General features: G+C 31.9%; 2 protein-coding genes and 1 long non-coding RNA gene across 8 annotated transcripts in view; 2 read left to right on the forward strand and 1 right to left on the reverse strand.

The window, feature by feature from the left end:
* The first annotated feature begins 161 nt into the window (after nucleotides 1-161).
* Nucleotides 162-5,226, forward strand: LOC123675237 (leukocyte surface antigen CD53-like). The gene is made up of 4 exons (XM_045610581.1): nucleotides 162-344; nucleotides 813-1,010; nucleotides 1,766-1,939; nucleotides 2,887-5,226. The coding sequence occupies exons 1-4, from the start codon at nucleotides 285-287 to the stop codon at nucleotides 3,235-3,237; spliced, it is 783 nt and encodes a 260-aa protein (XP_045466537.1). The 5' UTR covers nucleotides 162-284; the 3' UTR covers nucleotides 3,238-5,226.
* Nucleotides 1,841-10,977, reverse strand: LOC123675240. Its single transcript, XR_006746772.1, has 3 exons — nucleotides 10,420-10,977; nucleotides 10,014-10,137; nucleotides 1,841-1,951 (listed from the first exon to the last, which is right to left on the reverse strand). It is a non-coding gene; the product is annotated as an uncharacterized LOC123675240 (long non-coding RNA).
* Nucleotides 5,995-16,878, forward strand: part of LOC123675235 (nuclear hormone receptor FTZ-F1 beta) — a 63,371-nt gene continuing 52,487 nt past the window's right edge. For 2 of the 6 annotated variants that reach the window (XM_045610576.1, XM_045610579.1), the window contains exons 1-2: nucleotides 5,995-6,257; nucleotides 6,311-6,398. The gene's annotated coding sequence lies outside the window, so the exon portion shown is untranslated. Of the gene's footprint in view, nucleotides 6,399-14,453; nucleotides 14,808-16,878 lie in introns of those variants that run through there. The other 4 variants (XM_045610575.1, XM_045610577.1, XM_045610574.1 and 1 more) reach the window with 2 other exon arrangements.

Consider the following 16,878-nt stretch of genomic DNA (forward strand, 5'->3'; position numbering starts at 1 on the left):
AATATTTTCAAATTGTATTTTGAAATTACACTTTAAATTCGTTCATTTCCATTTTCATTTCAAATTATTCAAAATTTTTAGATCAATAATGACTCAGATGATGTTATATTAAAATATAATATTGTTATGTACCAGTTGGTATGTCATGAATTTGACAGCAAGAATTTTATATTTGTGTATGTTTTATTTACGTACACTTGATACTTGATTCAATAACAGTTATAAATTTTTAATATTTAATTGAAAAGTATTTGCGGTTAATAAAAGCTACCCTTGATTCAATTATGGGTTTTTGCAATGCTTTAATTAAATGTTTATTAATTATATTCAATATTTTATTCGGAGTGAGTACTATTTAACATTTTCAGGAATATAAACTGAGATATCAATATCCAGTTGCAATATAATAAATAATAGTTGGAAATATTTCTATAATTGATTGTTTATTATGATGATAATAATTTGTTTTGACAATTATTTGATTTGACGCTAGACCATTATGCCTATTTAGTATTCTAACATCATTGTTGAGTTAAAACATGAATGAGATAATAGGTAATACCTAAAAATAATCACGAAGTTTAGTGTTGGTGCAAATAATTCCGCATTCTTATCGTTGCTGTTATTTGCTATTATATTATGATTTCTTCAACATGATATAATTTTTTTGCATATTACTTCAATTGCTGTATTTCTATTTTTATGTACAATAAGCTACCATAATAAAAATAAATAGAAAAATTAAATACTTTAATTTTATTTGTAGTTGTACATGATATTATGATATTAATTGAAACTGATTTCTGTTCTAGATTTGGGGATTTCTAGGATGCGCATTTTCTGTATTTTGTCTTTGGCTTCTTGCTGATTCCGAATTTGTTTTACCACAAGATCGTACAAATTTCATTGTTTCTGTGGCAATAATTTTAGTTGCTTCAGTTGTATTGGTCTTAGTGGCTTTCATTGGAATATATGGAACAATAAATAGTAGCCAATGTCTGTTACTCACTGTAAGTATTTCGAAGTTATTCAGAGCTTTTTTTCTCATTTTGTATAGCATACAATCCGACACATATTTGAAAATGAAAAGTAAATCATATATTTGAATGGCTTAGACATTGTTACTAATATCAAATTTCTTTTCTTAGCAAATTACGCGGATCCTCTTCACAAATTCAATATAATTATTTACCTTTATTAATCAGAAAAACATAATATTAATAAAATAGGTACATAAATTCAAGTAATCTTTGATTGGCATATTAGATGGGATGATCAAGGTAACAGAAATTCTATTTTTAAGTGAAGATATCACAGATTGAGTTTAAGATTTATTTTGGCTGAAGTTTTTACTTTAGCTGAAGTTGCTGCTATCTTATGGCATTTTGAGAGTGGCACTCAAATATCTTTTAGATATGGAAACAACATAAAAACAAGATACCTCAATTGTTTATTAGTCAATTTTATGGTGTAATATATTCTGTGCGAGTTAGGTATGAGTAGATTTAAAGTTCTTTAGACCTTAATACTCATATCAATTTCTACTGTTTCCTTCTTTTCAGAGAATTAATGATTATAAGAAGAAATTATGTTAAGTTTCATGGGTATAATTTGATACATTCCATTTGTTTTTAGTAATGCTTTTCAATTATATATCGCTTCATATTTTATAAATATATAAATACTATATATTATTTTATATTAAACATTATTTTACTGAATTAATTAATTTTTAACGTTTTTACTTTCTTATTTTTTTTTATAGTTCTTCTCTCTACTGTTGATGGTATGTGTAGTTGAATGGTCTGCAGCTATTTGGGCATATGCAAATGCAGATTCTCTTGAAAATCAGATCCATACATCCATTAAGATGACAGTGGAACAAGAATATGGTGATAACACAAATAGAACCTTGATTTTTGATACAATCCAAAAGAAGGTGAGTTATCATCTGAAATATTATTTATCAAAATATAGTGGAATGAAAATTACTAGTTAAATAATTGAAACCTTGAATGCATTGAGAATATTGATTACAGTAATCTATGGATAATCCAAACAGAAAATTGGCAAGACACATTCGGTTTATCAAATCAATCGGAAATCAAATTGAATGATATCTATAATCGAATTCTTCTTAGAAGAATCACTTCATGCAGTGGCAATTCATTTTCTTCTGCTCATCGAAGACATGAATTGAATGATTTGATTGCCTCTTTACTTTCTAAACAGGTTCATCTTCGTCGTCAGAGCTTTGATTTTACTCAGTGACATCAGCAATTGTCTCATCATCTTCCAAAAACTCTGCGTCCCAATTTTCTTCATCATCATCTTGTGCCTATTTCTGAACTTTTTTCACTCTGAACTTTTTGTACTTGTATCATCTAACTAAATCAAGTACTTGATCTAATCCTTCTCCTAATTCACTTGAAGGAATCCAATCTTCTGGATTCCATTCTTCTGTTCGTATTGCAGAGTTCAGATTATGTTTGGATTATACATATCATTTTACCAAATGGGCTATTCGGATTATAGGGTACTTCGGATTATTTGATATATATTTGGACTACAGGTACAAGAATATGATTATCAATTTGAATATGTTGAAAAATCAATGACTTATGCAGATTGGTGAATTCATAATTAAAATTTAATTCTGGGGCCGGTTATAATCAAACTACACCAAAAATAACATTAAAAAAAATTGCAAAGTGAAAAGTCAAGAAAAAGTCGCAAAGTAGTAATTTTTTTTCACATTGAATATTTGATGAAAGTGGTTTGGTGCAAGAGGTCCCTGGAAAGCATCTATCTTGTATAAATTTTGAAATGAAAAAGTATTTGAAATTTTTCTTGAAAGTATTTGTTTGATAATTCTATTTCCAACAGATGCAATGTTGTGGAGCAGATAAACCTACTGACTGGGCTGGCAACAAACAACTAAGTTATACCATAACATCACGTACAGATTATTACAAAATTCCGGAAAGTTGCTGTCGTCCTGAAGTTTCATTCTCAGATTGTCAAAAAGCTACAGTTGTTCTCAGAACCAGAGGATCTGTTGATTATAATGTCATTTATGATCGAGGTTGTTACGACTGTGTGATTTCAACAATCAATGAAAATGCTTATATAATACTTGGTATATTGGCAAGTATTCTATTTACTCAGTTGTTAGCTTTGGTCTTTTCTCTTGTACTGGCATATATGTCAAGTAAAGCAAACAGATACAAAGCTTAAACGTATTTATCCAATTTCTATTATAACTTTGGTAATTTGGAGATTGTTTTGAAATTTGATGAGAAGTTTTTTCTGTTATAATAATGAACAATATATAAAATCAGGTTTTAATAAGATAAAGTTAGTAGGTAATTTTGACACTTCTTCAGAAAGAATGTTGAAATATTAAAGCATACTTAATTTATATCTTCAACCTTTTGTGATTTTTCTAATCAAATTTTGAATGCAGTTCTGTATCATAAATTACCTAATTCTTTTTGACAATTATTCCTCTTTTTGAAAACCCAGTGAGTATTTATGTATTCAAGATAAAAATTTTTTTCAAAAATTGGTAAATACATTTTTGTAATATATTCACAAAAACCCATCAAACATTTGGTGATCATCCAATCTTGTAAAGATAAACTTAGAACTTGAAATAATCATGTAATAATAAGTATTATTATAAGTTGCTTATTTCATTATTCTTTGAAATTTTCTACTTCACTATTGTACCTACATAGTATTTCATGTTTATGTGGTTATAGTCTCTCAAATTACCAAATTCCCTGAGCTTAGTCTCAGTAATAATCCATGTATATCTTGAGAAATTTATTATGTAAAAAATTATTTTCTGAAACTATACCAAAAAACCCTATGTATAAGTATATACAAAAATTTATCTCTATATAGATCTGTTAAGAGAATTTTATGTATTATATTGGTGTGCCATATTTACAAACTTTTCAGAAGGAATTTTGCCATATGTGATTACCCTAAGAGTTGCATCCAATACTGTAGGAGGTGACTTCGACCAATTGTGAGTTATATTCTATGAAATAAAATGCTCTCTATTTGTTCAAAAAAATATTTTTCTGTGCTAAAATTCCTTTCTATTTTAAATTAAAGATATTTAATTGTAGATATTGCCGATATATTTATGAACTAGCCTTATATTTTCATTTCTTTGTATGTAAAATCAGCCTTACCTGTTGACCTGAAAGTATATTATTATTCAGTACATACTTTATTGGAAATATATTTTTTGTACTTAATATTATGAAAAGATTCAACTTGTTGCATCAATCATTTAGTGAATATTATTCATCTCTTCAAATTTGCAACAAGGAATATGTATACAACAAATTACAAATTATTTCATTTAGAATATCTGATGTTAAATTTTAGAGATTATTTGTGCTCATATTTAAAAAGAAAATAATTCGTGTTTGAACTTGAGATTATCATGACAATTATAAGTGTTAAATATCTTTTAAAGTTAATTTATTATGAATAAGAGAAAATTAAATATGCTCTTTCATTCTGTTGAGATTTGAACCAGAATTTTCCATTTTCTATATCCATAACTTACCAGTTGCTAGTCATAATTTACTGCAATAGTACATTTTATTACTGGAAAAAATTATGTAAATATCTCCTGTACAAATTCAGACATTCAACAAGACTGAATAAAAAATTTTCAAGCACATACATTTTACTAAGTTTTTTCTTGGGAATAATGTTTTTCATTATATTCACTGTAAGAATATCACTTTATTATATATTTAGAATAATAGGGTTTTAATTTTGCATGAACTGTGGATGTTTCAGATATTCTTTATTGAAGAGTTAATTATTCGAGGTACTTTAATATTTTTAATTGAGTCATATTTCATTTTTACCTCTGTTGGGAAATTAGTATCGAATACAAAATATATAAAATTTTGATTTTAATTTGCTATTTGCTTTGTTTTTTTGGAAAAATATAATGATACAGATTCTGTTTTTTAAATGATGTTCGATAAAAACTGAAACACATGCTGTTCATGTCTTGAGAAGTACAAACTTTATGGTTGTTATACTTATTGTAGTGCACTTTAATTTGATATCAAAGTATTAGAAAATGTTATTTGTTGCACAAATTAACCTACTTTTGTATACTTTGCACAAATATATCATTAGTGTCAAATGCATTCTTCTTGTGGTAACAAATAAAATAGATCTGACAAATTGTGTTTTTTTTATTTTATAACAACTATTTGAATTGAATATGGAATTAGGTAATTCACACAGACATAATCATCGAATTTTATAATTAAGGAAAAAAAATTTTGGAGCGTTTATTCAAGCTTTTTTCTTTCAAGTGGAATCAGGCTTTGCAAAATCTTGTTTTGCAGATTTCGGAATTCTTCATCTTTGAACAAACCAATACAAACTTATTCTCTTTTTCACTCACTGTGTTATCTGACTACTATGAAGATTTTATTAATAAATAATAATAATAAATTATTTATTGAATCTCTTAGGACATAGCAAATTATGTATGAGATAAGTCAATGGTAATGAATCAATGAGTCAATATTGTTGAGGTACATTATTATGTTAATGATCCATTTAGAAAAATATTCTTAAAATGTCTTATGTGCCCATTACTAGAATAGTGAAAAAATATATTAAATCTTACAACATCTTCTGGTATCATACATTCATACTCCATACAATTTTATTGCAATTGCATTGTGAGATATACCTTTCTCACGAAAGCAGATAATATATATTAATTTTCTCTACGACTTCTAGAAACCGAATAAATTCAACTCTTATAAAAAAAACAATGTTATATTTACTTTCAGAATATAATGGTTGATAGCATTGTATAAAGAAAATGTTATACAATGTTAGTAGGCTCTGGGAAAATATTCATATTTTCCCGCCAACATGTTAACTGTCAAATTGACTTCATTCGGAAGACGCAAGCGCATAGAAATTTAATTCCCATTGTTTTTATCATGGTTCATTGAAATTGTGTATAAGCTGTATAAATTTGTTTATTTTCAATAGAAAAGATGACGAACTTTGAGGTTCTTTTACAGAATGATGAATTACATTATTCGAATTGTAAGGGTCAAAGTAATCTGCCAGTTTTCATTATTCGTTTTTAATGGATAAATGCAAGTCTAGTTCGAGCTCCTAATGAAATAATACTACCTGAATTCTTTAGTGAGAACGGTGTCAATAAACTCTACTGAGGTGTGCCATAAGTACGTAAATTATATTTGTGAAAGCGAAAATTAATAGGAGTATTACTTAACAGTTGTTCGCATTTCAATCAGTGAATGGAAAAAGCTAACAATTCGATTGAAACCAAGTAAATATGTGCAAATTTCCTTAACCATATAAAGGTAAGTGTACTATTTTTTATAAACCTTCATATTTCTTGGAATAAACTACGGTTATTTCAAATAGATTTGTAGTTTTCGATGATATGGGGCATTGATGTGACAAGTCTGTTACCTCAATTCAGAATTACAATTAGAATTCGAAAAAATAACACAGCCAGTTTCAAAGTTGGACAACGTACGTTGAAGGTCGAGAGAAGGGTCACTCACGTGATCGCCAGGACCGGCTCAAGGACGTCTGTCCTATTTTGATTGCGGTTTTTCATATTCTTGTATGTGTTTTTCTATTTTCAATAAATTTTTGGAAGAGTTCATGATCAAAACCTGGATGTCTCTGATGATTTCCAAATGTAAGAGCCTGAATTATAGTTCAAAATTTTAATTGATTATGAAAATTCGAGTTTCCTTTCTGCACCATACTATTTATGCTCTCATTGTGGAGTATTAGCTGTTCATATTGAAAACAAGATTGAAAAATTCGTATTAGTAGATGAAATATTCAATACTCAACTACATAAATCGGTTGTTGCACTGAACATTTGAGACAGAGAAATTCAAAAAAATCATTCAAATTTGAAGAACTTCAAATTGCATGTTATGGACAATATTTATTATACTGAACCGACCTATGTTTGAAGTAATCATATCTCATTTGAATTAATTCGAAGTTTAATTGATAAGAGTTGGCTTTTCTCCACGATTTCGTGACAACGATACTGAACGGTTAATAGCCGTGCAGAATAAAATCATTTCCCTCACACGTTTCAAACTGTGCGGTTATGTTCTACTATATTTACTCGTAATCAATATAATGAATTCTCCATGCTATGGCAATATCTATTATACTGAACGGTTAAAAGCCGTGCAGAATCATTTCTCTCGACGTTTCAAACTGTGCAGAATGATTCTGCATAGTGATAGGACTAATGAAATCAGGCCTTTGAAAAATTGTTACTATGAAAATGCAGAGGTCATTTTGAAATGAATTAATTCGACTTGAGCTTTTTAATTTCTACTGTATGACGACGTTTATTTTCAACAACTCGGCGCTACGTACCACACAAGCAAGGAAACAATCGTAATTTTGCAGGACAAGTTTCCTGAACGGGTTACTTTTTGAAGAGACGAACACAGATCTTGTGATATTACACCTTTAGACTTTTTTATTTGGGGCCACGTGAAGGATAAGGTCTAATCTAATGTTCCACAATAGATTCAAGATCTTAAAGATGCAATTTGTGAAGTTATTGAGCAAATACAGCAGCAAATGTACGAATTGCCCCTGAAAAATGTCATAAGTATATGGTGCTGCAACCGTAGCTGTGGCAGCCATTTGCCTGATATCGTTTTTCATCGTTGATGTCATACCTTCCTCTTTACAATGAACTAAACATCCATCGATTTCTCTTAAAATATACTCTTTTTTATATAAAAATGAAACCTCTTATTGGAAAATCCTAGGCCTATGTTGATCGCTTAACTGGAACCAAAGAAAATTCGAGAAAAGTATCGAAAAAATACGCAATATTTCCGTGACAACAAAACCACAATCAGTGCAAGAATTTCGATAACTCAGACAGAAATTATTATAGCGTATTCGACTGGCTGCACCAATGCGAATTAATTCGAATTTTTGTAGTGCTAAATGACATAATCAGCTCGAATTATATCGCACTGGTGCAGCCAGTCGAATACGCTATCAGATATAGAAACATTGAATATTGAAAATGTCATGTACACTATGCAAATAACAATGACAATTATTGAGAAATGAGCATTGTGAATAGTTTGGTTCTCAATGGGAATGAAACTAAGGTTTCATTTCAAATCTATAACATTTCTAGGAACTTTTAACTTTTGAATCAGTGACTAAAATACACCAATCATATATACACTTGAAGCTATTAGAAATAGGGTAGATATAGACACTTCGAAGATTGAATGATTTGCAAATTTTCAATCGATTTTTTTACATGGAATCATTTTCTGTGGCGGAAGTCCCCAAGCTTAACGTATGTTCAGTATTCAAAAACTGGCTATAAGAATATATGAAATACATGTAGAGGTATATAAATTATTCATAAGACCTAATATACTAACTGTGCCTGGTCTATATATGTATAAAATGTTATTTTTATTGAAGAACAATTCCTATCTTCAGAAATATAGTGATATGAGTGCCACCATGAGAATGAGTACCTATTAAGGCTTATTTTCACGATGATAGTAACTATCTTTTAGTTTGTATGGTGACAGTTCCTGCGATACTATAGCTGCCATCACGCTAGCACTATCGCGATAGTATTATCATCGTGAAAATGAGCCTTCACATACCTATTTACAAACTATTGAGTAGTAAGCGTATGAATTTTTTTACAAATATGAAACTCTTTAATTATTTACGTAGAAAAATAAGATATATGAAGGAAATTTGACTCTCCAAAAGGGAATTATTCGCGATGTAAATTCAATCTGAACCATAGACTGTTTTGTCTGATGCAGTATGAGATTATTGTGATGTTTCATCAACTCATTGTTATTAATTTTTGACTTTTTTTCATTTTGTTACGTTCTGGAAATGAATACTTATTACTATTAGCTATTTAGTTGGAAGTCTAAATAATAAAGTTTTGTGTGGAACTGTCAGCGTCATTTTCCATATAGTGGTTTTGGTAATTTAGCATTGCGCTTCTTTCCCATAACCTACTAATGAAACCGATATTCGTGCTCTCGGGATTCTGTGTTCTCCTCTGAAAATTGGTAGTACCGTTTTCACGTTCAACATGGACTGGGTACATAAATGAGGAGTATACATTTTATGAATTGGCCATTCACCTTGACAGTTCTTACCATCTTCTTCGTATGACCTTGAGGAATTATGGTTGCAAATATAACATCTCGCTGAGCTCGACTGTTAGTCGCTAGGGACACTCTTTGGGTACGCTCTTTTATAACAAGATATTCTTGAGAACATCTTTTCGATATTTAAAAATTAATCATAATTTCACAATTTCACTTACACACTATTGAAATTGCTGCTTGAGTCTGCTGAAGGTAGTGGAAGCATTGTGATCACTTTTGGGATGAAAAAATTTCTTGCTCTGCGATCACTCGCAACAAGCATATCTTTGGTTTCTTGTCTGTCTGTCAAATGGTAAGTTTGTCTGCATATCCTTGTAATAGCCTTAACTTTCACAATTTTTATTCTGTTTGATGGACCCATAGTAAGTTCAATTTTGAAGGGAGTTCGTTGAGCATGCGCCAACGTGAAATTCCCGGAATTTCCATATCTCGCTTTCTGCAGGGTGCGACAAGGAAATTTACTGATTTGAAAGGTCAATAAGAGAACAAGCACGTCAAAAATTGTTTTAATTATTTTATTTCGTCTTATTGTACAGGGTGGGCCAAATTGGACACTTTTGAATGGGAAGTCCTATTGCCATACTAGATAGACGAAAACTAATGTCGGTGTCTGAGGAGCATTTTTCATCAGAAACTCATTGGCGAAAATCGCCATTTTTCCAATTTTCAGAAAAAGAGAACGAGAATGGGGTATCAGATTTTGTATACCTCCTCTGATTTAAAAATTGAAGTGCTAAAACATCGAAATTTGCCCACCCTGTACATATCCTGAATTTTTGTTTCAACTGGTTTTAAAAATGACCTCCGACCAATGACGGTCCTCATTAGCGATACTCTGACTCACCCGCTGTAGTTTTGCTCCACTCTTTTCTTTTTCTATCTAAGGAAATGTTGGCAATAGCTTGGATTATGTTGTCCGTCAAATGTTGCAAGGTCCGTGGTTTTGCATTGCAAACAATGGAACCTCGATGAAGCTCTTGGGGCAACACTTTCACGAGAGCGTAATCTTCTTGAGGGGAGACGTACCCTGGCCGGCGCGCTCCCCCGATTTGGCTCCCTGTGACTTCTTTTTATGGATATGGATATCTCAAATCCATTGTTTACAATGCTAAACCAAGGACCTGGCAACATTTGAAGGACCTTTCTAATTACTAACACTTACAATTCTTGTTCACAGTTCTTTTTCTATCGTTGAGTCTTTCCTTATTAATTTAGTACCAGGATAACCATAAGTCTATTATTTGTTTTTATATCATCAAACTGCTCCAGCAAGATCATCCACAACACTTATAGATTTTCTTGTAGTCTATCGTCTTTGCTTTCAGCTTCCAAAAGAATACCAGTATCAGCAGTTTTCAATTATTATTGAATACTTGGACTGATTCAAGTCATTTATCACTTTAGTGTAAAGTCATCGTTTAATCATCTGTTTCCAAATCTTCGAATTTCGATCTTAACTCAATTCCTCTTTCTTCAATATCTACTTGACGTCCAAACATTTTTTTCTCGCTATCCTCGATTTCGATTTTCATTTCTGTCATCAATGATTCTATTTTTGTCAGTGAACCATCTATGGCACCACTGTCAATGTCACTGCCAATTTTGAACTTTCTCATCAATCGAATCTGTTTCTTTTTAAAATAACTTAATTATACAAACATTTAATCGACTACAATTTATTTCCAAATATTATCTATTAAACCAACTGAGATTTGAATTGTTTTTCATTTTTCATCATAGTTGCTAAGGGCGCAATAGCAATTTGAATGAACGAACGCTCAAAAACTCCTGACGCCAGGCCAGTGCTTTTCTCGTTTTTTTTTTTATTATCGCAGCAATGTTTACTCGGAATTCTTACTAGAACGTGAGACGGTGAATAAAATTTATTGTCTGAGCATTATGCGTCATTTGAGAGAGCATTGTCGGTATGAAGACCAGATTTGTGGAAAGAAAGATTTTCCTTTGAGATAACGCTTCAGGCTATCATTGTCAACGAACTTACCTTACGGCCAAGAACCCAACAAATCTTATGGAACAAGCAGCGTATTTCCCTGTTATGGCCCCTGCTAATATTATTTTCTTTTCAAAACTCAAATTACTTAAACGAGGCTTTTTTCTTCGAAAAATCTCAACCCGATGCATTCTGTAATCACTGAAATATTTCGGAAAATTCAGAATATCAATAAATAGATATATTACTAAATAGGAAAGCGATAAATGAAAATTTCCTTGTTGGGGTTTCAGACAATGATCTTTCTTCCTAAAATATTTTCAAACCCCACAACTACTACTACTACTACTTCCTTATTTCAAATGGCACACCCAGTATATTATTGCATCATTAGATAGCTTTTTATTACAATTTCAGCAATATGCCATACCTGGGGTAAAATCGCAACGGTTCATGAGTAAAAAATAATGAGGATTCATATGAAAAAAATGGTGGCGACGAGATTTTTTCAATATTTCTGCAGAATAAGTTTTCTTCGGAAAAGCCTTTTTCATTTTCGATTCTGCAAATACGTCGACCAAACATGTAGAGGGTGTTTATCAGGAGATCATGAACTTGGACAACCGAAATTCATCAAAACTTAATACATGTTTAGAAATTAGAACCTATATTTTCCATTATTTCAGTCAATTCTACGTATAAGAAGAGGTGTTACTTAAGCAAACCCCTCTACCAAAAATGAATACTCAAAGAGTGATCGAGGAAGAACTTTAAATGAGAAAAAACCGCAATTTCTAAGTGTGTGAAGTAGTTTGTGACTTCCGGAAAACACAGAAAGAAACTAAAATTCGATGTTTCGATAACAAAATTTTACATTTCATGAATTATAATGACCGGCACATGACCACGACCACTCTGCCAAGAGTGCACGACTATAGGAAGAAAAGAATTATAAATAATTGTTCGTTGGGATTGTTGAAAAATCCATAAACCAATAAAATTTTAATTACGAATAATTGATTACAATTCAAGAAATGTCAAATTTAGTTCGAAACTTTGAATTTTAGTTTTTTTCTGTGTTTTCCGGAAGTCACAGACTATTCCAAACAGAATTTGCAGTTTTTCCTCATTTACAGTTCTTCCTCGATAACATTTGAAGTATTAATTTTGAGTGAAGGGTTTGTTTGAGTGACCCCTCCTATTTTTATACGTAGAATTGAGTGATGAATTTAAGTTGTCCAAGTTGACGGTCTTCTCATAAACTACCTGTACTTTTTGGGTTCAAACCGCAAACAGTCTTATAATACTACGTATTTGCAGAATTAAAAATGAAAAAGGCTTTTCTAAAAAAAACTTTTCCTGTAGAAATATTAGAAAAAATTGTAAGACATCGTCGTCATCATTTTTTTCATAAGAATCCCATTAACTCATGAACCGTGAGTTTATACTCAAGGTATGGCATATTGCTGAAATGGTCATAAAAAAACTATCAAATGATGTAATGATATACTGGGTGTGCCATTTTAGATGAATAAGTAGTAGTCTGTTTCCGGTATAATCGGAAGTTATAGAGATTTGCAAATATTTTAGGGAGGAAGATCATTATCTGAAACACAAATATGGAAATTTTCAGCACAAAATTATGATTTTTCCATAAACGTCTAATAGGCCATCGTGGTGAATCACCCTATAAAACGCGCTAGACAAGGAAGCGCGTGAGGCATGCCTCAAACCGTTTACTTCTTAAAGAGGAAGTGAGATGAATATGCAAGAATCGTGAGATTGAGTGCCGTACCGTATGATTGAGGATGAGATGGAATAATTATTATAATGTTCGATTAATTCGATTGATACGTTAAATTCCAGAATTTATTTGGTGAGGCACTGCAACATCTGTCTCATAGGACTCATATATGAGTATGAGAGCGTTTAATAAGCTACCAAGGGACAAAAATGTATTGCAAACAATAAAATTTTCAGATTCAAAGTCAAACCTTATAGTCGTAAGGGAATATTTCGAGAGTTAAGAAGCTCATAATTGAGGACGTAATTTTTTTTAAAAATTTGAATTTATTAGAACTGTGATTTATTCGAAAATAATAGTATATTACTCAACAAGCGGTAATGTAGTTCATAACTCACGCAGATGAAGTTTGCAGCACGAGCCGCAGGCGAGTGCTGTAATTCATCAAGTGAGTTATGACCATTACCGCCAATTGAATACTATACTTTATCTACGACTATATCAATAAATACTAAGAAAAAAAATACAGACTTAGAATAAAGACAGAAAGAACGGGAAATAAACATATGATCTCGATCCTGAGTACAAGAGAGATGGAAACTTAGTGTCACCAATCATAATCGAACTAGCTTCGGCTAGCTCGAATCCAGTACAGAGTACAGACATAGAACTATATTGAAAAACCTTAATAGTTGCCTATAAAAATCCATTGAAATATACCAAAAAACATTCCCTGTAAACGATGACTTAATGATCTTACTGCTACACCAATCTTGAAATTTTTTCAAACTCCTTTATATTTTTTTCGGCAAGTAATTCTGTATGGTTACATTAGCTGTTTGTCTTTTGGAAATGTATACCTATATAATATTTCATCTTCACTATCTGAATTAATCGTTTTCAGCGAAACATTCACAATTATTAGATATAAACTTAATTTGAAAACGTCAAAATTATTAAAGTGACATTCACTCGGACATTCCTCCCCTCAATAACAATAATGGAATGTTCCCTTTTGGCCAATCGAATAGAAGAAGAGAAGTGTTGAAGCACATATTCTATTTTCCGATTTATTATAGTGAGTTATAGTAGTGAGTTATAGTAGTGAGTTATAGTAGTGAGTTATTATAACTCACGCTGTTTGTTAATAGATACTATTAATCGCTCAAAAGCAGTTGAATAATGAATATATAATTCAATAGGAGTAGATAGAGGAATATTATTTATTAGACAACGAATTTCGGTCACCCTTAACAAAGTCGACATTTCGGACGTTTTCGGAAAAAATTATTAATATCGAGCGAAAAACAAAAGCTTCATGAGTGACAACTTTGGAACCGTCTCGTCTCGTCTGGCTCTAGTACCACCAAGCAGGCAGGAGATGCAAGTACGTTGGTATTGAAATCTTTCTAACTCGTTCGGGCAGCCGACTGTTTCCGAGCAGCCGTAACCTGTCTTGCGGTAAATAAACTAAGGTGAGCGTGTTTCTGTTTTTGTCTTCTGTTTTCCGTTCGTTCTCCATCTAACCGACTGCTGGTAGTGTTGAACCAGGTGTCTTGGGCGCCGGTACCGAAGATCGGTCGACACGCGGTACGACCAGCCCCTATAAACAGCAGCTCGGCCACCTGTCGCGATTTTGCTCGATCCCGGCTTCAACCCTTGCCAGACGATCTCCCCGTGCGTCGGGTGTGAACACTTTTGGTTGAACGGAACCACCCGCGGTGGCACCGCCTGCCAGTTATTGGTGGTTCCATTCCAGTACGACGAATGACCTTGCGTTTGGACACGTGACCTGAGGGAGCCTTGAACTTGCCGGAGTTTATCAGCTACGATTTCTTCACAATTAGCATCTACTGTAAGATAATAGAGTTATTCTGTATTGATACTATGTAACTAACGGTGTATTGGTTATTGTATTGCCTTTGTTAGGTAATAAGGTTCGGCTGTATCGATGTCGTTAGTGTTTCCGTTAAAGAATTGTACATGTTTTACCATAATCGTTGTTTGTATAGGGACTTTTGGTTCTCCGAATTGATCGCGTCGTAATGTTTGTAATTTTCGAATTTTGAAGCGGAAATGGTTTTAAACGACGCGCTGATGACGAATCCATCTTCAAATTGGATTCTGTCCGTAAACAAGAGAACTTTAGAAAATAAAGATTCATGCCAGTTGTATCGTTTACCTAAATTTTGAGTTATTTCTGATTTCTCTTGCAACTTAAACGGAGTTTTATGCAGCTCAATCATCGTTTATAATATACTTAACAGGCAAAATTGGTCGTTTAACTTACCGATTAGTTTCAAACAGGGGTCTGCGCAACTCAAAACGTATTCAAAGATATTTATTCATCTGTTTATAGACCTAAGAGAAAATTCAAAATTGAAATATGGATTCAGATGATGAATTCTCATTTGATGATGACCTTAACATTATTGAAACTATTAAATTCGGGGTTCCAGGAAATGTGTACAAAAGGAAACAACAATTCAACCAGATGGACAACTTGACATTCTTTAGACATTTTCGGTTCACGAAGTATACTGTTCTGTAGGTATTTGCTGCAATTGATTGAACATGAACTGGAATAGGATAATAACTTGTATGTAGATTATCGTACAGGGTGGATCTTTGACTTGTACATGTATATTCCAACCGAACGTTCCTAAGGTCAAAAGAAACACTTTTTTCCTTTACTATTTTTTCCGATTCAATTTATTTTCTCATTCAGTATAGCGGACATTCTGAAGTTGATCGGACTTTGATGGAATTCTATGTTCGGATAAGACTCATCACATTAATAAAAAAGTATTTTCCGAAAATCATTTCCTTCGATTCCATTCCATTGGCACGATATAAATAAAAATTACATTTTTTTATGGATTTTTAAAAGCCTGTATCTTCTCAACCGAGCCGTATCGGAAAAACTGCTAAAAAAAAACGTTTCCTTTGATCTCAAGAATCTTCAGTTGACATATATGCACAAGTCAAATGCAATAATGCCCCACACTTTATTTTTTCCTATTCAGAAAAGTTCTTGCTTCTTTGTTTTTCAATGCATTTTTATGCCTTGTGCAAATTGAGGAATTTTGGGTGTGGATAAGAAATGATAATTTCGTGGTCCGTGCGGAATTTTGAGTTGATCCCATCATTAGAACCATAGAAAATCCAAGAAGAATATTGGAAGAAATACTGATAACTAAAAATATTTCCGTGATTACTCATCCGATCGGGTTGAGATTTTACTTGTATCTATAAGCTTTAAGCTTCGTGCAAAATTTTATGTGCGTAGCGTTATTATAAAATCACAGAAAATTCAAACAGATTATCGAAAAAAAAATTTAATATTTCAGTGACAACAGATCCTACCAAGTAGAAATTTTGTTTTATGTACATATAAAATAACAATTTTAAGCTTCGTGTAAAATGAACCATAGAAAATTCAAGCAAAATATCGAGAAAAAATAAGGAGAGCACTGACGCTTTTGAGTGCAGGTTAATTCATGCGCCGATTATATCCTTGGAGACCAAAGAACTGTGTACAGGTTTATGTGGTATACATATATGTGGCATGATGAACATGCACTCAAAATCTCAGGACTTCATGTCAGAGCTCAGATTCTTATGAGAATTTACAGACAGCAATTTCTGTTCGAGCTAATGAGGTCAAAACTGATAGGTCAGTTCGACAAAACTGAAAGTTGAACTTCAAACTTCTGTTAGTTCAATCACATTTCGTCAGAAGCACTGAAAGGTATACTTTTTCACTACGTAGAACTTATGGGTCATTGTGATATTCAAGCTTCTCTTTCTTCATTTAGGCGTAGGTTGGATTTCATGAACGAATTTTCGATGAAAAAATTCACACATCTTGGGAAGTGTTTACCTCAGTTTTAAACATTGAAGAATTTGAAAAAAATAGTAGTATT

Source organism: Harmonia axyridis, chromosome 3, assembly GCF_914767665.1.
Source record: "Harmonia axyridis chromosome 3, icHarAxyr1.1, whole genome shotgun sequence".
In the NCBI taxonomy this organism is placed as follows: Eukaryota; Metazoa; Arthropoda; class Insecta; order Coleoptera; family Coccinellidae; genus Harmonia; species Harmonia axyridis.

Coding starts and splice junctions, on each gene's coding strand:
- LOC123675237 (XM_045610581.1), top strand. CDS start 285: ATGGGTTTTTGCAATGCTTTAATTAAATGTTTATTAATTATATTCAAT. Junction 1,011..1,765: donor GCCAATGTCTGTTACTCACT/GTAAGTATTTCG, acceptor TTTTTTTTATAG/TTCTTCTCTCTACTGTTGAT. Junction 1,940..2,886: donor TTGATACAATCCAAAAGAAG/GTGAGTTATCAT, acceptor TATTTCCAACAG/ATGCAATGTTGTGGAGCAGA.